This window comes from Danio rerio, chromosome 20, assembly GCF_052040795.2.
Source record: "Danio rerio strain M-AB ecotype USA chromosome 20, GRCz13ab, whole genome shotgun sequence".
Classification (NCBI taxonomy): Eukaryota; Metazoa; Chordata; class Actinopteri; order Cypriniformes; family Danionidae; genus Danio; species Danio rerio.
The window spans coordinates 24632635-24654993 of record NC_141040.1 but is presented as its reverse complement, the minus strand read 5'-3'; the positions used below and the strand labels follow the sequence as shown (position 1 = coordinate 24654993).

Below are 22359 nucleotides of genomic sequence, written 5' to 3'. Positions count from 1 at the left end.
CACAATGTTGACATCTCTGACTGACAGTTGGGTCTTTGCTATTGACAGATATTTAGAATGCAACATGAACTCCATGTGTTCAGTGTAAGATTAACATTACATACAATATGCTAATGGACCTTCAAATAATGACATATTGCCCTAAAACAGGGAGACAATTCACAAAAACAGCTGTTCATGGTAAGGTGAAGGCTCAAAAAAAACTATTTGCTATTCATGATTGTTGAAAAAATTCTTGAAGTGTTTAGAGTAGCTGAGAAAACACACAACGGAGAGCATTAAGATGGCTTGTTGAGTCAATAGAGAGAATCGATATCTTATTCCAGGAGGACAGACTAACCTTGATATTCCTCAAGTTTCTTGACCAACTCCTGCTCCAGCTGAAACAACGACATTTTAATTAAGAGAACCACTTATCCAGAGTATCATATGGCTGTATGCCTTCATATAATTTCATTCACACATACAATACAGTTTAATGGTTAGCATATTTCAAAGTGCCCCTATTATGCTTTTTTGAAAAATACCTTTCTAGTAGTGTGTAATGTAGCTGTTTCTGGATGTAAAACATGCACTGTAAGAGGCCATTCACACGGAATGTGTTCTTTGTTTTATTTAGGTAAACATGCTTGATGGATGTTCATGATCATTATGCTGGTGCCTCATGTGTTTTGCAGCTCCTCACACATGAGCGCCATGTTTTTGACACCACGTCAAGTTAAAAGTGATTTTTACATGCAGAGCTGCTCATCAATGTCAGTTCCAAAGCAACTGTTTTATTTGACAGCAACACAGCAGAGAAGACACTTTTTAAAAACCATTCCTGAGCGTTGCATCTCACATGCAAAGACCCATTCTGTGTGAATGGCTACCAAAGGAACTGATTCTAATTTGAACCTACGGAAAGAAGTTGCCTGTAATTTCAGCTACACTTTCAGCACAATCCTAGGAAGGTTTGGAAAAATGTGTATAACGGTAGTCTATGATCTCACTGGCAACCCGGGAACCAACATTTGACTTGTAGTTGAGGCTGAGGCCAGGAAGAGTTTGGTTTAAGCTGTTGACAAATATATTTTTATACACATCTAAATGATGAGGATACTCAAAATAACATGGTAAAATGGACACCAGTTACTGATTGCTGTGTTTTCAAGTGTAAGAAAGCCTGTAGAGCTGAAATTGGATGCTTGGATTGTGGCACAAGCTGAAAGTGATCAACAGATAACAATGGACTGGACCATGATCTGACCAATCAGAACAGAGAGTCAGAGAAAAGAGGGGTTTAAAGAAACCAGATCCTAAACAAACTATTTCAGACAGTATGTCAATCTGTCTATCCAAATGCATAGTATTGGAAAAACAGTAGGTGGAAAGTATCCAGATGATGTAAAACTTCACACATGATTCTGAAATAAGTTTGATAATTTAATAAGGCCATTTATGAAGATTTATGAATAGAAATGAAGTGAAGAAACGGATCCAGGTAGGTCATGTAGTATAGATTGATTCATTTCATTCATGCTATTAATAATCATACAATATATCATACAGGTCCTGGAGAGCAGGTGTCCTGCAGATTGTAGCTCCAACTTGCCTCAACACACCTAGACAGATGTCTCTAAAAAGCCCATTTAGAGCTTAATTAGCTAGCCCAGGTATGTCTGATTGGGGTGGGAACTAAACTTTGCAGGACACTGGCCCTACAGGACTGAGTTTGTGCACCCCTTGTATAGAGCTTATAAATAAAATATACATTCTAATGGACACAAAGAACATTCTAATAGAGTTTCTATTCAGACAGGACAGTTGTGGATGTACTAGCATTGAGAAAAATGAAATACTGAGATGTATGATATAAGAAAATGAAAGTGTTTTTAACCATGATGGATACATACATACATACTGTAAATACTTTGGAAAAAAAATTATAAAATAAGCAATCTTTAAAACTGCATAATGTGGCACTTTAAAATGTTCATTTGATTATGTTTTATCAATTGAATGTATCCTCACTCAAAACAAGTATTTATTTAATAAAAAACAACACACACACACTAGTATCCCATATGAGTACCTGCTGCATCTTGACTTTTTTCTGTCCTGCAACAAAAGATGGAGGATCACATTCTTTTTCAAGGTCTACTCGCATGAACTCATCAATTGTCAGGGAACTGGTGGGTGTCTCCTCAAACTCTGTCAGTCTGAGCATCAAAGCAGAGGAAACATTTGGTAACATGTTACAGTACAGTACAATCAAATATAACCTATCCAATGAGCTTTAAATATGCATGGTTTTAAAGTTCTATACCTGTATTATTTTCAATACTGTCAGTACAAATACACAACATGGACTTATACCATATGAGCTACTGTTTAATAGTGATATCATTAGTTTAATTGTGAAAAAACAATATGTGAGGCATTAAAACCTTAGCTATCAAACATTAGTACAGTCACGGCTTGTTTTTGGGTGACTGCAGAATATAATTTCCCTGAAAATCTGCTTAGATCAGCTGTGACATTCACCTTTTTCTCAGTGTAGCCTCGCACACCTTTACAACAGATATGACCTCCTTCACCGTGCGCCGGAATTCATGCATGCGAGCCGCCACGAGCAGAGCTGGGGGAACAAGGGATAGAAAATGAGGATAAATGTTTCGTCCCTGAACCGTATTGTTCTCAATTTGTTTGACATTTCACCACTGTGCTACTATACAATGTACGTGCCACACAAAAGTGTTGAAAGTGCATTTCTAATGTTATGTAGCATTTGTAAAAAACAATCTCTGCAGATACTGAGGTGTGTTGTGCAATACAGTAGCCCGTTTAGCAGATGTTATATAAATAATGCTGCACAGTTTTGTTTAAGAAACAGCAAAACAAGCCAATCTTTCTTATATATCTTTAATCCACTGTTATCCTAAAGGTTCATCCAATATATTAAGCAGTTTCTTGTTAGACCATCCATTTTTTTCATACTTATAACCGATGCATCATTTTTTATAACAGATGTGTTGTTATTATAGACTGAATTATTTCATGATAATTGAGGCTAACTGTTTGATTTCAAAGGCAGAGATGGTCAAAAATAGGCAACAATGAGAGTCTTTTAGTCAATATTTAGTTAATATTTTCAAGACAAAATCTTTAGATACACATACAAACATTATTTTTAGAGATAACTTAATTATTTGCGTTAATTTTAAAAACGATTTCATAAGTATTTTTGAAAAATAATAGATGGATTATCTTGAAGATGCAAAATGAACACATATAAAAAAAAATTATATTTCACATTATATATCACACCTGAGTTCAAATTCTCTATCAACAACCATGCCTGATTACTGCCACACCTGTTCACAATCAAAAAAACATGTAAATAGGACCTGCCAGAAAAAGTGAAGTAGACCAAAAGATCCTCAAAAGCCAGACTTGCCGAGATCCAAAGAAATCCAAAAACAAACGAGAAAGAAAATAATTGAGATCTACCAGTCTGTAAAAGGGTCTATCAATCTATGAACCTATTTCTAAAGCCATTATTTACAAATGGCAAAAACATAGAACAGAGGAGAATGTGGAAAATGTCCGGCCATCTGTCTGTGACCTCAAGCTTAAGTGACATTCTGCAGCAGGACAGTGATCCAAAGCAAGTCCACTTCTGAATGGCTGAAGAAAAACAAAATGAAGACTTTGGAGTGGCCTAGTCAAAGACCTGATCTAAATCCTATTGAGATAATGTGGCATAACCTTATAAATGTGGTTCATGCTTGAAAACCCTCCGGTGTGTCTGAATTCCAAAAATTCTGCAAAGATGAGTGGGCAAAAATTCTTCCACTGCATTGTGACAGGCTTATTGCAAGTTCGAAAATCGAAAAAAAATGCTTGATTAATTAGTAATAAGGTTTATGGGTTTATTTAATTTTCCCTTAATAATAAAAACCTTCACCTTCATTTCAAAACTGCATGATGTGTCCAATTGTGTTATCTGTAACTAATGTTTCAATTTGTTTGATGATCTGAAACATTAAAGTTAGACATATATATATATATATATATATATATATATATATATATATATATATATATATATATATATATATATATATACACTAACTTGAATCGTAAACTAAACAAAAATGTAGTACAAACTTACTGATGGATCATCAATTTTGTTTAAACGTTTGCAGGAACAATGCATATACCCTGTGACTGACACCCATTATTTTTCATTTTTGCTTGTATCTTGATCCTTGTTTTTGCAATGTTAACACTTTGAAGGTGAAGTGCAGTTGTTTACTCCCCTCGTTATAAAACAATCAACCTCAATACAGAAAACTGACATTTAAACTTACCATATTCCCCTGAACACTGTGAATGATTAATGATGAATTATTAATTATTCAGATATTGCAGCAGCGGATGTTGGATGGGGAAAGTGAGACAGTGAGAGAGAGAGAGAGAGAGAGAGAGAGAGAGAGAGAGAGAGAGAGATGCATGCAGGAATTCAGTCTTCTATTCCTGAGTAGTGAGGGCATCTTGCTGACGACAGAGTGCAGAGACCAACCTGCTCTGCTTAAGATCGAGGGCATCAAGAACTGTGTGCTGCTAAAGCACTTGCAGTGATCTTGTTTTTATCCTTGCTGTGGAACTCGCTGCTCCAGTTCTCATGTCAAACTTTTAGCACATTAAGGGATTTGCTTTATGATCTGACAGATGCGCAGAAACGAAGACTGAAAAACGCGTAGGCTATTTTCATTTTCAGCTGACAAAGAAGGCATCTAGTGAATCTTTTGATGCCTTAGAAGTTAATCCCAAACAAACGAAAAACGAAAGTTTAAAGGGATAGTTAGCTGAAAAATGAACACACTGCTATGACGTTCTAAATCTGTGTGATTTTCTTTCTTCTGTGAAAAACACTAAAAGGAAATTTGAAAGATATTTTTAGAAGATAGTTTTGTTAATGCAATAATAAGCAAAGAAGCCTACAGGTCTCAATCAAGCGGCAACCTCCTGCTCTACAGTAACTGAAACCGCAATTCGCAGAAATTTGCTAGTCCTGGCTCCATAATAGAAAAAAGGTGTTTACAGCCTGAATCAAAAAACGATGTTGGTGTATATAGCTAATATTACCCTTCATGACAAATGTGAGGGGAGTGAATTTTTTTATAACTCATCCATTTCCTTTATATTAGCTTTTATTAAGTCTACATAATTAAGGGCGTGGCCACTTGAGTGACAGCTAAGGCTCAATGCCAATTCTATTTTTGAAATTTAGCAGTTTTTATTTTAGCTTTTTTTTTTAAAGCATGCCGGTAAAACACGAATGTGGTTATGAAAGTATTAAAACATGTGCTTGTTTGTTGTAAAAACTCGGAATAATGACAAAAATACTAATTTATTGATCTCCTGACTTCCGGGTGCAGCTATACTGCTGTTGTAGCTGGTGTATTCTAGAAATTTTTCGTACCCCTTAGTTTGGAGTGTGGTCCTGAAAAATCTCTGTTCGAAGGGCTATCTACCCCTTCCCCTTGGGAAGGTAAGGGGAAGGGCTAAGGGGTAGAATTGGGATTAGGCCTAAGTCTCGCTGGTTGCTGTCATGTCACCTCAGCTGATTCCGGCTGATTAGTCGCTGAACTCAGCATATACATTGTTTTTTGTTTTGTTTTATGTGGCTTTACACAGTCAATTGGCTTTTGGGATTATTTCCTACAATTATCAGATAATATGGCATGCTGTGTGCATTTAATTGTGCTCACAAACCATTCAAGTTGCCAACGTTTCCCAGTTGAGTAAATTTATATACTTATATACCATTTCTGTAAATGATTTTGTTTTACTTAAGATCATTTATTATTTATAATTTTCATTAAAACTTGAATGCACTGCAGAATCTGACAGATTGATTAGCTGAAGGCTCTAGAACAGTCATCTACACATAGCCATACAGTGTTATGCCTGGATTTCATAAATAGCCTTGCATTTAATAACAACACAGACTATATTTAAAGTTTTTGGAAGTCATTTGCGTTTTCCTCTTGTAAAAAATGGCAATGTTTAGTCACTCCATGTGTTACAACAGTGTTTTTAAAAGTCTAAACAATTTATTGATATAGTATACAACTAAGCAAAAGTGGTCAGAACACAAATAAGTTGCAGGTAATGAAGTACTAAGCATTTATCCTAAAGAAAAGCCCATCTAAGCAAAATGCTAGCAGGCAGCTATAGCTCATTTAATGACACATTTGTAACGGACCCTTTTCACAAGCCTGTTATGACGCTTTAACGGTCATCAGCATCTTAAATCCTTTAAAGTTTTTAATATTTACATTTTTAAAAAAAACAAATGAACATTTAATGTATTTATGTATGAAGTATATCATCTTTGCTTTAAATAATAAAAAACTAATTACCACATGTGCGAGGGGTTTCTAATGCAGCGTCTATAAGACAGTAAATCTGACGTTATTTTCTTCTCTGGCTTTCATCATCATTCTCACGTTATTTTGTTCCTTTTTCTGAAAGTCTTTATAACACCATTGTGGAGTTTTTATTTCATTATTTCAGCAAATAAGATTGTAAAAAAATTATTTACTGTATTCTCCCATTCACTGTGCTTTAGGTTTTTCCAACTATGATGACTTCCGCTACTGAGAAACACGGAAAAGTGAAAAAGGTGTTCAATTCATTCATTCATTTTCTTTTCGGCTTAGTCCTTTTATTAATCCGGGGTTGCCACAGCGGAATGAACCACCAACTTATCCAGCACATGTTTAACACAGCGGATGCCATTCCAGCTGCAACCCATCTCTGGGAACACCCATACTAACTCAATCACACTCATACACTATGGACAATTTAGCTTACCCAATTCACCTGTACTGCATGTCTTTGGACTGTGGGGGAAACCGGAGCACCCGGAGAAAACCCCCACGAACGCAGGGAGAACATGCAAACAGAAACACCAACTGAGCCAGCTGAGGCTCGAACCAGCAACCTTCTTGCTGTAAGGCGACAGCACTACCTACTGCACCACTGTGTCGCCGTGAAAAGGATATATATTCTCTAATTAGTTCTGATTAACCAAGATCTAAATATTTTGAAAAATTTATAAAAAAAATATATACAGAGATTTATTTGTTAAATACCAAGTTAAATAACGCTTAAAAAAAACACAAAATTGGTTTTAACCATGTTTAAGCTATTTTTTATGTTTATGATCCATAAACACACTGTATAAAGACAAACAGCTTTGGAATGTAAATGATAACTTAGAATTACATTTTTTTTGTGAATGTTAAACACTACCTGCACCACATAATCCTGATGGTCGCCGTCCTGTGTGCATCCAATCTCTTTTCATCCTCTGCAGCAGTCTGAGAGCAGTCATCGAAACCTCATGGGTCTTTTCACCAAACTCCAACATGTGGGCGAATCGTGGAATGTACAGACATGGATCTAAAAATAGAAACCAACAGATCTGTAATCAGCGTCTAGACACAAACCTGGGAATATAAAGCAAATATGGATTGAAGGTTAAGTTTATAGCTTGTGTTACAATTGGAATTAATTCACATCCTAAGAGCACTTCGGGTGAGAACAATTGTGGCTCAGAGAAATGCTTAAACCTGTCCTTCAAACTGATGGCCTTATCTTTTCAAAACTCGCAATCTAGAGTGTAAACGTCCCCTTCTGAGGGATTATGAAATAGGGATGAGCGCTTCAGAATGAAACGCAGCCTTGACTCTGTCAACTCGTTTAGCAGATACCCTTTCAAAAATAAAAAAAAAAGCATAATTTCTGTGGTTCTCCTTGACTCCATGTTAAATCTAGTACACAGTGCCCCTATGGGAACCTTTAAAAGTGGTTTGGCTTAGAGTCACTCTGTGGGAGCAAATATCCCTCACTTCCACCTACTTCTAAGTCCTTGGGTAAACTCATTCTGCTGGCCCAATAAAGCCCAAACATGACTGCTGTCCTAATAAGAAGGAAATGAGCTCAGCTAAGAAAGGCGATCTTATCTAAGCTTACGCTATGGGGACTGCACCTGCACTTACGAGATCTCCATTGACTGTGTCAGTCACTTGGCTTTTTATACATCTAAGTCTTTTTTATTAAATTATCATATTAATGCAGTGCAGCAGAGCAGTTGACAGACTAAATATTCAGTGGCATCTGTGAAACAGGAAATAGTGTAAGTCGGTTAAGAAAAATTTTATTTTCTTATGTAGCTTTCTTTGGAATGATCTATACTGCTCTGAAAAATAAATTGATTTTTCAGACTTCTATTTTTCAGTCTTGGCTATAAAATTATCTGATTTGTGAGACTGCGGCTGTCAGAGTTTGATTAAGGGAAAAGTGATAAATGAATACAGAGAGAAATAATCAAATAGATCTTTTAGGACTGTTGGTGATGGAGACTGGAAACTTGCCATCGCACAGGTCTCTGAAATAATTTTTGGATGAGGGTTGTGGGCAGCACTGCAGGTCGGATTTGTAAAATCCTCTATAAGAATGTCATATGCTACCTATTTCTAACAACATACATACTGTATTACAGCAAAATTACGAATGATGTCCATATTTTGGTGCCAAAATGAGTTCTGGTCTAGATTGAACTCAGGCCTCCTTCATATGTGGAAATAAAGCAGATATAAATCGGATATGCGACAATGTGACTATCATATAAACAGCCCGATCGGATTACCTTTCTGTTATGTACGTCATTAAACTTGCGACATTGTGGTACTTCTCTGCGGTTTAATGACGTAGAAGGAAGTGCGTGTGGAGACGTCAACACGGTAAACAACAACAACAGAGGAAACATGGAGGAGGAAAGTGGTCAGTCGCCACAATTTGCTCCCACCAGACCTGAGATCTCTCTTGTACCCACAAATTCCCCTGAGTGGGGGAGGACACAATATATAAACCATAGCTAGCTGTGATGACGGCCCTTTCCCTCCTCCTCTGCCTCAAAATCATTTTTAAGTTGGGCGAACTTCGCATATTTTGCATAGCTAAAAGCAAGACAACTTCTTCCATTGTGCGTGGCGCAGATGCTAAAACCCACCTTTATGCATTCGCAACGTCTAAATAGTATGGCAAATGTAAACACATGAATCTGATTTGGCTCACAATTTAAAGAATGTGTAAACAGATAGGTAAAACAATCAGATATAGGCAACAAATCGGAATTGGGCATCAAGACCTGACAGTGTAAATGGGGCCATAGACACCCCTTTAAAGGTATGCACAATATGAATTTCTGCCACTAGTGGGCGCATATTCACAACAAACAAATGTGTATTTTGATGATGTCACAATGAGTGTGGAATCTTGGGAGTTGTTGTCTTTATTACATGCTATGGAACTCCTGGAGAAATCATGTTCATGGGTGAGCTAAAGAATTCAATAATTATTATCATAGTAGCATGAAGCACAGCAAAGCTAGTCACTAGTTAAAATTGTTTATTTATATATTATTTTAACATTCTTTGAAACATCTGGGATAATGTAATTAATTAAGTCAGCAAAATAATTACAGGTAACATTGTTCTAGTGTTTTTTGTATATTATAATTTTAAAAATCTTACACGTTGTGCCATTTTATTATGCATTCATCAGATGTTTCAATCTTTGACCTTGTCTTGTGTGTCTAATGTTATTAAAATCATCCTTTGCTTTGGGAGAAGCTTGATTTTGACACAGTGGGAGTGCTAAATCGAAAGTGCTAATCAAGACCTTTTGCAATTAGTGCATGGCAGAAGTGTTAACTGTATTTTCAATAATCTGTAAAATAAAACCCACACAGAACCATAGAAACTACAAAATTAAAAACCAAAATAGATGAACGCTAACAGTCCTGCATTATATATATATTTTTTGTAATTGTTCTAACACCTATTGTTTTAAAAATAATTCAGGAGGTGTAAAAGAAGACTCACTCTTTAAATAAATAGAAGGTTTGAAGGTTTGTCCAAATATACTTTCCTCAACCACTTGTCAAAAGAAAATGGACATTAAAATGCTAGTAATTCCCCCATATGAAATGCTTAGGTTAATTTGCAAATATACAGTCTTGTGGATGAAGGTCTGAAAACTTTGTTTTCATTCATTTTCTTTTCAGCCTAGTCTTTTTGTTAATCAGGGGTCACCACAGAAGAATGAACTGCCAACTTATCCAGCATATGTTTTTACACAGTGGATGCCCTTCCAGCTGCAACCCATCACTGGGAAACACCCATACACCACATACACATACACTACGGACAATTTATTCATTCATTCATTCATTTTCTTGTCGGCTTAGTCCCATTATTAATCCGGGGTTGCCACAGCGGAATGAACCGCCAACTTATTCAGCAAGTTTTTACGTAGTGGTTTTTACGAAACTGGAGCACCTGGAGGAAACCCACGCGAACATGGGGAGAACATGCAAACTCCACATAAACTCCACACAACTAACCCAGCCGTGGTTCGAAACAGCGACCTTCTTGCTGTGAGGCGAAAACGCTACCCAGTGCGCCACCACATCATGTTTTGGGATGTGGAACTGTCTGCACATTAACAGCTAGGCTGAATCATTCATTGTCTTTAAAACGACACATCAATAACTTTAACGATCTGTCAGCAAAACATAGAAAATCAGTAGAGATTCATTCATTATTTTGGTGACACATTTCTACATAAAATGCATGCAAACGGAGATGACTGAAGGTTTTCTGTGGTCTATAAACCAAATTCAAAAATATTTTTTTCTGTTTTTTACAGTCTTTCTCTTACCTTTATTGCCAAATGACAAATTACAGATTTTTGGTTCACATCATTTTGGCAATTGTATAAAATTGTAAGTATAAAATTGTATAAAATTGGCAAGTATAAAAGCACCCTAAAGGTGTTTGTATTGTTCTTTGCTTTAACCCATTTACTAATGTTTCAAATCCTTCTGTGTTCTTCTAATACTTATAATTCTGACAGACTGATAAACATTTTATTTTCAGATACATTCACAGCTTAAGTAGTTCCTGGCTGGTTTTGGCAGCCTTATAATTCCATCATGACAATTTATTTCACAGACTACAAATGTTACATGTCCATTATATTTTGATAATTCAAGACTCTTCATCAGTTATACATTCCATAATTGACATTTATTAATTGATGGATGGATGGATGGATGGATGGATGGATGGATGGATGGATGGATGGATGGATGGATGGATGGATTGATTGACTGACTGACTGACTGACTGCACTGACTGCACTGACTCACTGCTCCTTTACTATATTTTGACCAGCTTGCTTGCTTGTTATTTGGATGTTTTCAGACGTGTGTGTTTTAGAAATAGAAGAGGGTGAGAAAATGCAGACAGAATTTTCATTTTTTGGGTGAACTATCCCTTTAAATCATGAACCAGCTTCCCCAACCAAAACTGACTTTCTGAATCAGTTTAACATTTAGTACATTTCACTCACTGAGTGCATGTTTCACAGACTCTGGCTGGCAAAAAACATCATTGTCTCAATTGTTTGAGATAGATAAGCCGCTTATCCTAGGCGAAGGATCCAGTTTCCAGCACCGGAGCCCTCTGTTGGAGATCCGGGAAAGCTGTACAAGCCCAACCCCCTCTCTCTCTCATAGCACACACTGTAGATTTAACATGGCTCCTGGTTGCCAGCGAGCCTCCAAACATCAAACCTGAATGTATTTTTCCTGGCAGCTGCGCTTCGCTCGGCTCAATAAGGTAAAGAACGACTAAAGATGTGCAATTTAAGTTCCTCAGCATTTACTGCTTTATTAAATCGCAAATAATGATTCGTAGTACTTCGACTAAAGAGTCCGTTTTGGTGGACAAGTCTATGCGGACGGACGGTGGCTCTGTTCTGCTGTTACTTTACGTCTTTAAAACCGGTTTGTTAAGGACGCTGGAGCTATAATCATTGATTGTACATGTTAATGGTGAACACGGGGGATAATTCTAGCGAGCACATCAGAGATTCCCTCAGTAGGTTGAGCGCTTGGTTGCAGATGTTTATCCCTTATGAGACGTTACGGCTGCATCAGCAAATTGACTGATCCTGTGAAGTTGAAACATCGCATTTGGAGCTCGCGTATGGCTGTAAAGCGTTACAATGTTGAGTTCTGTGTCACGCGCTTTTGTGGAGAAAAGTTTATTAAAAATCCCCTTAACGCTTCGTGCGGGATTTCATAAACGCTCATCAATCTTGCTTGGCCTCTGATGATGATGATGACATTGATGACAGTAGTATAAGATGATATGATACTTTTACATGTTTTTCTGACCATGTTGTTGGAAGTGTTGACGTGAACGTGCATTGTCAACAACGGAAATGTGAATCTTGCATTAAACGACTGCGATTCATGTCAACCATTCAGCTTGCTTACCATTAAATATTCCTTTAATAATCAGTTCAATTTTTAGCATGATGTTTCATTTATCGCTTACAATTACTAAATTATGACATTGTCAGATTTAACTAAATAAGGTTAGGTTTAATGGATCCACTGCGTAGACGCGAGACATTTTAATGACTTCACATGATTTTTTTAGAGGCAGAACGAATAAAATGGAAACATAAATGGTTTTTAAATAATAAAAACGTAAAAGCACCTCATTGCATTTGTGTGAAATACTACTGTGTATATGTTGTCATTTTAAGCAACTGAGTTAGTCGTAACACATTTCAGTCTCACGAGCATTCAATGCTTCAATACTGAACAACATCAGTTCATCAAAGTATTAAACTGCGAGACAGGTTAATTAAGTAACGCTCCTTGTGATACATAAATGTTTTGATGCACCATAGCAGACTCATAAGAATCATTCTCTATGTAGGCTACTATAACTAACGTTACACTCACTAGTTGTGTTGGTTTTGCTTCAGTAAAAACCAAGGACACACTGGAGTCGATAACACTCTGCTCGGTGTAACGCTGAACAGCTGACTGAGATTTGTTATGAAAATCATTCGGCTGGTTAAATTTTATTAGGTTTTTCGCTTCTCAACAGTAGTAAACAAAGCGTAAAGGGTTAACTGGTGCTCGTGTGAGCGGGCGAGAGAGGCGGGCGGTCCTGCTGTGGGAGGCGCAACTGGGCCGCTGATGTCAGATTCACTTGTAGTTTGATTGGTCAAAACGGAGCAGGACGTCCTCTCCCGTCACACAAAACCTGCTTTACACTACAGCGTAAAGGCGCGGAGAGGGGATACACCACAGATTTGTAGGATGACAAGGACCACGTAGCACTTTCCATTGTCGATTCGGGGCTATTACTTTATTATTTATCCGACTGCAGCAGTTATATTGACTTGCATGCTATTACTTTCAATGTTCGCGAGGATGCGATGAGAAAGAAGAAGAAGTCATCGAGCTGGAATATTTCCGCTGGATGGATCCTTGCGTTTGTTCTGTAAATGTTTCCATAAGGAGGAAATGAAAAAGCTATGGTATATTTAGCACAAACGAGTGATCGAGGCTTGTAGTTTGTAATTAAATTAAAGGGAACCCTTTCCTCCGCTACACCTGCCTATTAATTACGCGCAGACTGGTGGATAGACTTGCTGATGCCAACAACGCCAGATTGCCTATATGGCAGGATCATGAAGTTTTTGACGTTTTTCCTTTTGCTTCCAGAAACCTTAAAAAGGACTAGAAAGAGTGGGAAACAGCTCAGCAAGCTGCCAGTATGCTATGAAATCGTGACTTTGTCCTTGAGGAAGAAGATGGCTGCAGAACTCTATCCTGCCAGCATAAATACCAACCTTCCAAACAGTAACAGCACAGCAGTCACAGCTGCCAGCAAAAAGACCATCGTCCAAGTCACTCAAACGGTGACCACACCGACTACAACTGCCACTCAGCAGAACATCAACAATAATAACGTCGAGACTGCCAGCTGGCAGTCCACTCACCCGACATTGCGAGAAAGGTATGAGCACATTTAGCTAGCTTTTCAAATCACCTATGCTGTTTTTGTTTCATCAATGTGATATTCTGTTCCATTTGTTCTCGCCAGGAATGCTTTGATGTTCAATAACGAACTCATGGCAGATGTTCATTTTGTTGTGGGTCCTCCTGGCGCATCCCAAAAAGTTCCAGCACACAAGGTGAGCGCATCTACCCATGTTAAACCGCATCTTGAGCATTTCTTTCATCCACCGTCTGCTTAACTGCTCTTGTGTGGCATTTGTGCTTTCAGTATGTGCTGGCAGTGGGGAGTTCTGTTTTTGGTGCCATGTTTTATGGAGATCTAGCAGAAGGAGAATCTGAGATTCATATTCCTGATGTGGAACCTGCTGCTTTTTTAATTCTTTTGAAGTAAGTCTTACATTTTAGTGCATCTAGGTGATACTCATTTTCTTTGTCTGGACCTTGCAGCTTATTAAATAAGAAATAAATAAAAACAATGCATACATACAATTATGTTTACACTTGTTTGAATTTCTAAATTAAATAGTTTAAAATGGTTAAACATTTTTAAACAAATTATTATATTTAATACATTTATAAATACTGAGTAATATTTTTTCTAAATTATTATATTTGAAAATATGTTTGTCGATCAGAGTCATTTTGTGCAACCAACATTGAGAAGAAAAACTCAATATAGTCCTTCGTGACTGAATGCCAAGATTAATAAGTGTCTTAAAATTTCAAGTGATTTACTTCTGGTAAAATTTGTTCAGGTTGAGAATGTCATTTGGTACATCTCCCAAAAAAATTATACATTTATTAATAATTGATTTTTAAATGCAGTTTATATATACAGTGACTAAATATTAAATGTATTTATATTTTTAGGGTCAAAAAGCAGTCAGTTTTACTTGGTTGTACTTCAAAATTGTTTGTAAACCAAACTCAATTGGTGCAACCAATGTGAAAAAAAAACTAAAAAGCCCTTCATTACTGCATGTCCAGTTTAAAAGTGTTAAAATCTCTAATATTTAGATTTTGACAAGTGTAGTTCAGGTTAAGAATATATTTGTAAAAATGTAATGTTAATAAAATATACCTAGAAATATGTATAAATGTGTAATAACAGTTGCATACTAGATTATTATATATATTAGCATTATTATCTTATGTGGAAAAAAAAGAAGCATCTAATTATTTTCCTGTTCCTTTCTAGGTACATGTACAGCGATGAGATTGAACTTGAAGCGGACACAGTGCTGGCCACTCTGTACGCTGCCAAAAAATATATAGTGCCTGCGCTGGCTAAGGCCTGTGTTACCTTTCTGGAGACAAGCCTGGAGGCCAAAAATGCCTGTGTGTTGTTGTCCCAGAGTAGACTATTTGAGGAGCCTGAGTTGACCCTGCGGTGTTGGGAGGTCATTGATGCTCAAGCTGAACTGGCGCTTCACTCTGAGGGCTTCTGTGAGATTGATCTTCAAACGCTGGAGATCATACTAAAGAGAGAGACTCTGAATACCCGGGAGGCAGTGGTCTTTCAGGCAGCTCTTGATTGGGCTGTGGCTGAATGCAAAAGGCAAGGACTGGGACCGACCGCTCGTAATAAAAGGGCAGTGCTGGGCAAGGCTCTCTACTTGGTTCGCATCCCAACCATGACCCTGGAGGAGTTCGCCAATGGAGCTGCACAGTCAGATGTATTGACTCTGGAAGAGACTCATGATGTCTTCCTTTGGTACACTGCAGCCAATAAACCCAAGCTGGAATTCCCACTACAAAAAAGAAAAGGTTTGACGCCACAGCGATGCCATCGCTTCCAGTCTTCGGCCTACCGCAGTAACCAGTGGCGCTACCGTGGACGTTGCGATAGCATCCAGTTTGCAGTGGACAAGAGGATTTTCATCGCAGGACTTGGCTTGTATGGTTCAAGTGGTGGAAAGGCAGAGTACAGCGTCAAGATCGAACTCAAGCGCCAAGGAGTGACTCTGGCCCAGAACCTAACAAAATTTATCTCAGATGGATCCAGCAACACCTTCTCCGTATGGTTTGAACACCCCGTCCAAGTGGAGCAGGACACCTTCTACACAGTCAGTGCTGTATTGGATGGGAATGAACTTAGTTATTTTGGACAGGAGGGTATGACAGAAGTGCAGTGTGGAAAAGTGACCTTCCAGTTCCAGTGTTCCTCGGACAGTACCAATGGAACTGGAGTCCAGGGGGGTCAGATCCCAGAGCTGGTCTTCTATGCCTGAAATTGTCAGGATGTCCCATTGTAGTGCATTCCGCTCACTGGAATTAAGATGGATTGAATACAGGGTCTCGTGAGGCTCTTGCCTTCATTATGTAGCAGTTGTGAACTCAATGGTTATGGCTCCTCTGTACCACAATGGACTCAGATGGAAGGAATGTTCTTCAGCTTTATTTATTGCAAAAAAATATCTATATTTGATTTTAATTATTGACGCTGCTGCAAGCAGATCTATATATAAATATATATAAATGAGATAGTTGTACTGCTCTGATAGTGGACGGAAGCCACTAGTGTGTCATGTTTTGTACATAACGTATTTGTTTTCAGCTTGATGCTGATTGACAAATAAAATGTCTTGTATTAGTGAACCGCTTCCCGAACTGCAGATTATAAATGTTTTTGTTCCTCGAGTCCAAAGTTGTTTCCCCTTCTTATTCTTAAATGAATATCAAATGCAAAGGATAATACATCTTTAACAGCAAGCAAGTTCATTTTACACAAAAAAATGTTAAATAATTCATTCAAATTAGATGTGAGATTTCCATGTTATGTTGTGCATTCCATTTAAACTTAAATCCAAAACAACGAACCCACACTCCACAACTGCCATGGGTTTGTGTAAATGAGACAGTGATTGTTAAGTGTGGATGAAATATTCATCTTGAAAGGCCACATAAAGAACCCATTATCCCCAGCAGGCTTCATGAGGAACTGAATGGGGAGTCTGTTTGAATTGAGCCCATAGAATCTGCTGCTCCACTGTTTGCATTTTAATTGAGGGTTTAGTAAACATGGAGCAGATGCAGCTTGGTAAAACAGCAGATTTTAACCCCCCAAAAAAAAGAAAAATACCCACAAAAACAGATGAATGTGGAATTATGACACATGGATAGCTGCTAATCAGACTGAATTTTGGGATTATGCCCAGTACTTTAACATTGGGATGCACTCTGGTGTATAGTTGAATTGTTTTCTTTCTGCTTCCTCTAATCTGACAAGTCTGTTTAAAACAAATCTGCAGGCCTGGTCTGTACACAGAAGGTGAAAAAAAAGGAATATGATGAACCATAATGGATTTTCTGACATGACACAGTGCCCCCTAGTTACATCAACCAATATTACAACTCACTAAGAATATAATTTCCAGATGGGTGAAACATTTTCAGCCTGTGCCTGAAATAGCTTGAATTAAAGAATATTACAGTTCAATACATCTGTGTGAGAGTGCAACAATGGAAAATCTTCTCCTTTTGATGCAACTAGGAATCCATAGGCCAAATCAGATGAACAGATTGAGCATACTTGTATTGATCCCGCTGTGGTGTATTATTGATAACCAATTTAGCAAATGAATTGTTTTGAGAGAAGCTGCCCGCTTTATTAATGAGGCTCGTTCGAAAGCGATGTTCCGGTCAGCTGAATTACATTAGAGATGTCACAGAAAGGTCATTACAGGGAGACTTACCGACAGCCGGTGCATTGATGCAAAGCTCTCTTGCCAACAGGAGAAAGGTCTTGCCCAGAATGTAAACATTAACCTACAACAATGAGAAAAAGCAGTGAAAAACAAATCTTTTGGATTTCAATGGGTTCAAAGGTATATTACCAGTCACTTGAGACGGGCTTAAATCTATTGGACAATTACTTCAAATGTTTTACATTTTAACAAAATAGTGTTAATGTTCGTCAAGTTATTTATTCTAAAATAAAATACAGTAAAACTGTAAAATATTAATATGGCAAATGCATAGAACTATTTTAGGTCACACTTTATTTTAAGGTATATTTCTCACTATGAATCAATATTACCTACAGCATTTGCCTCAATAAATTGCTGCTTAATAATAGTAATTAAGGAAATAGTTATGTTTAGGAGCTAGGCATGTAGAATAAGATCGTGCAGAATATGTTGTTTTTACTAATTAAAGTACTAATAAACAGACAATATTTTAATAATAAGCAGGTAATAAGCCACAAGTTAAAAGTGAGAATTGCTACTTAAAAGGATAGTTCAACCAAAACTGAAAATTGACATAACTTACACACTCTTCGCTTATTCCGAACCTGTTTGAATTTCTGTCTTCTGTTGAACACAAAAGAATATATTTTGAAGAAAGCTGGAAACCCAGTATTTAATTTTCATGCTAGAAGTTAATGGTTACAGGTTTTCTGCTTTCTTCAAAATATCTTCTTTTGTGTTCAACAGAATAAAGAAACTCATAAAGGTTGAGGAAGTGTAAATATTGAGTAAATTTTTTATTTTTTGGTGAACTATCCTTTTAAACTAAAATGTTACAACATTTTGTGTTGATCATTAAGAAATCTTTTTCTGCTCACAAATGGTGTTGATAGAAACTGCTAAAATTTAAATACCTGCATATGCTGCAAATAAAATGTTTTATTTAAAGAGCCCTTATATGCATTAAAAGGGTCATATTTTGGTTTTGGGGGTCTCCAATAACAGGCTGATATGCATGCAAGGTCAAAACACTTTTATTGTCTTATAATATGCATTTGTTTTGACGTAATTATCCCAACTACTCCCATATGAATCGTTCAGTGATTCATTTATTACCAAATCCTTAGTGTGATGTTAATCTGCTCTGATTGGTCCGATGACCCAGCTATTGCGATTGATCGACTGCGTTCAGCGTGAGCCAGAGAGAAATGGCCACTACCGCTTATCAACAATTTTGAAGTAGTCAGAGCGCAGAGTGTATGTGTGAGCGCATTGCAGGAGTATAAAGGAAAAGATCTGACCAAGTACTATACATCAATATTATTTTCTGATCCTTTCTTTAACAAACAGCTTATGAATCCCCTATTGTAAGCGTGTAGATTGCTGAAGCCCTCGTCAGAAAAATGACAGGAACACAGCACAAGGCTGGGGCTATATTGCTGAGATATTTTTGCAAAAATAAACTTTAACCACTGACTTTTCACACTTTAGGTAGGGAAAGTAACACTAACTTTCCCTCACACTTCAGAGCACAGCATCTCCACGACTTGATTCAACCAGGATCTGCTACAGTGTTTGTCTTCTTCTTTTTTTTTTTTTTTTTTTTGCAAGTGTTTGTGAGCGGGGCTGAGGGTTTCACTTTTCCCGGGTCTGCGTGTGCAACAAATGGGCGGGTTCTGTATCGACGTCACGCCGACATGGCTATAGACTGGTTACCCCGACAATTTATTTTCATTCATTGTGAATCGTTATGCATAATCATATATACTAAAGACTAACTAACAGTGATGAGTTGTTGTTTTTTTTACCCCAGCAGCAGGTCTCTAGTTAGCCTGGCATCCAGTCTGAAAAAACTGGGGTCTTGTCAGATTCGGGTGTGGCTGCACTTGCTAAAGATTCATGACATATTTGAGCCTCCGCCCCGAGCGTGCGGTGTCTGTTCAATAGCAGATACAGCTCAGTGGACAACTGGAGGAGTAAAAATAACACTACACCAGTGCGTAAGCACCAAAACGTCTGCCCTAAAAATAACTACTAATAAAACAAAATCAGCGCTGTGTATTGTTTCACAAACCAAACGTAGAATCATTTCCAATAACCTCAGTGTTTTTTAATAAAACCAATAAAGCACATAAAGCTATATTGCTCTCATTTGTTGTAAAAATCAATGCACCATGGCCTTTAAAAAAAGAGAAATAAAGGATGGTGCTCTTCAAAAAAGCAACTTATATTTAACATCAACAATTTTCAGCAATATAGTTACTATTTGTAACTTGCCCTTTGAATACTTATTTTATAATATAATTTAGGTATACAAATTGAATTACTATATGAATGGGACCTACCTGAACATACCTTAATGTAAAACTTTGAATATAATTGATAATCTGGGAAACAAACATTTGGGTAACACTTTATAATAACTACACACTATGAATCATCTATTAAGCATTAGCAAATAGTGAATTCATAATTTTTTAAGAATTAACTTTACATTTATGGATGTTAGTAAGCAGTAACTGCAGCTACACACATTGTATTCTTAACTTTATTCTTTGACATTTATAATGTGCTTAATGATTGTGTTTTCATACTATTTTACTTATTAATTGTTCATTATTAAATTCAGTATTGTATTATTTTCAAACCATTTATATTTAAGAGTAGTTGGTGGCTTTTAGAATAAATTAGAGTGAGTTAGTAAATGATTAATAAACTATTCAATCAACATTTATATATCTTATTATTCAGGAATAGTAATGGTAACTATGTATGTTAATAAATGCTTACTCAACTTAATAAACTCAAACTCAGCTTAATCTAAAGTGAGGTCTATTTATGCTTTGTAAATCCCTTAAAATGACAATTAAAGGCTCAGCATTAAATGAACAATAAATCTTTGCAATCTTATCTAAAAAATATATTGTAAACTTTGAACATTGCCGAATAACTGGAGTGTCAAAATACAATTAGAAACAAATACAATTAAATAAAATTAGATAAAACAACAATATATTCATTTAATAATTATGATTTTTTTCTTTTACTGTACCGTAATTTTGTTTTACATAAGATTTGAAAAATTAATTTTTCACTTGATACAGTTTTATTTATGTGTCTTCAAATGAATAGAAATGATTAAAGTCATTTATTTTCTTTTTTTTCCTGAGCCTTTAGTTGTCATTTATAGAGGATTTATAAAGCATAAACAGACCTCACTTTAGGTCACAAAACTGGATGAAGTTTAGTAAATAAAGCATTTATTAACATACAAATTAACCATTATTATATGCCTAGTTTACTAGTCATTTACTAACGAATTCTGAATGATCTTTAAAAACCACCAACCATTCTCTCAAAACTAGTTTGTAAATAATCAATACTTAGTTAATGACAAATAATCATTAAAAAGTGTGAATATACAATCCTTAAGCACATTATGAACGTACTTATTAGTTAAGAATATAGCATTTGTTTGTAGCTGTATTTATAAACTATGTAACTGTATTTATAATAGACGAACATCTATTAATGTAGAATTATATATATATACTTAACAGATAATGAATTCACTATTTGACAATGCTTAATAGATGATTCATAGTGTGTAGTTATTATGAAGTGTTACCCAAGTTTGCTTTGCCTTTTAAAGTGTGCCCTTCTGTTTCATTAGATTTTACCTTTAGTATTATTACATTATAACTGCAGTGTGTAAAGTTTTTTGAAAGTAAAAGGTTGGATGCATGTAAGCCAATTGTAATGGTCTAAAACAAGATTATGAAAATTGAAATGTGCATAACTGCAAAACTAAATAGAGAGAAACCGAGATGATCCAAAGCTGATATATATAATAGAATATCCATTATAAGAGACATTATGGCTCAAAACCCTGTTTTGTCTTATGCAATACCTCAAACAGTGGAGATTACAAAAGATTATTTCAATGTAAAAACATTGTGTACCTTAACATAGATGCTTAGGCTCCATCACATTATTATTCAGACTAAGCTATACATAAAAATATAAAAGAAACTATAATAAAAAGAAGATAACCTGTAAAAGATCACTCAGGTCCAGGAGCATGTCTGCACATCAGTTAAGGAAGGAGAACACAAAACAAAAAGATGATATCATCAAAACAGTGGAAAGCCCGATAAACATCTCAACTTTGTTCATAGCCAAAAATAAGAGGTTTATCCTGCCTTTAGTTGCAGGATGTAGAATTAGGTATTACTAGGTATAAGGTATGAACTATTGCAGTCCAAATTCCAAACATTGGAGAGTTGTATTTTTATCCAGCTCCATGCAAACGTAGGTTGCCAGCAAGAGTGAGTGTACCTGTTGGTCAAGCCTTACAATCTAAGCTGTCCGATAATATTTATGTTTGTAATATATATCCAGGGCATGCTGATTTTTATAACTCAGAATCTGCGTCTTATTTCGGAGGCTGCTACTGTCATCGAGAGGTTGTATTTTCAGCCACATCCACATAGATTAAGGCAGCCTTCATGACTGAACTGAAATAAGCTTTGTTTTCCACCACGGCAACCCGGAGTGCCAAAATATAATTTGGTAAGTGGCAGTGGGCGAAGTCACACAAAATCAAAATGGACATTCATTTCAAAAGACAACTACTGGTTTTAGTATTGTTTTTCAGATAAACAAGTATGTTCACTTAGCATGTTTCTTAAATTCCTACAAACATTATTTTTATGCTTT

At 36.4% G+C, this 22359-nt stretch overlaps 2 protein-coding genes across 16 annotated transcripts in view; one reads left to right on the top strand and one right to left on the bottom strand.

Annotated features, from left to right (window-relative positions):
* Positions 1-22359, bottom strand: part of brf1b (BRF1 general transcription factor IIIB subunit b) — a 204450-nt gene that overhangs the window by 78287 nt on the left and 103804 nt on the right. For all 14 annotated transcript variants that reach the window (XR_015517470.1, XR_015517468.1, XR_015517473.1 and 11 more), the window contains 6 exon segments: positions 21694-21725; positions 17647-17719; positions 7309-7458; positions 2527-2620; positions 2075-2201; positions 341-380 (listed from right to left, as the gene is read on the bottom strand). Coding sequence is in view for 3 of the 14 variants with exons in the window: in XM_087296422.1 (XP_087152548.1) it covers positions 341-380; positions 2075-2201; positions 2527-2620; positions 7309-7458; positions 17647-17719; positions 21694-21725 (516 nt within the window). In the remaining 11 variants the exon portion in view is untranslated.
* Positions 11631-16591, top strand: btbd6b (BTB domain containing 6b). 2 transcript variants are annotated; one of them, NM_001024815.2, is given in 5 exon segments: positions 11631-11744; positions 13655-13949; positions 14037-14127; positions 14220-14338; positions 15150-16591. In NM_001024815.2, coding segments are annotated over 4 exon segments (1449 nt in total). In that variant the 5' UTR covers positions 11631-11744; positions 13655-13743; the 3' UTR covers positions 16183-16591.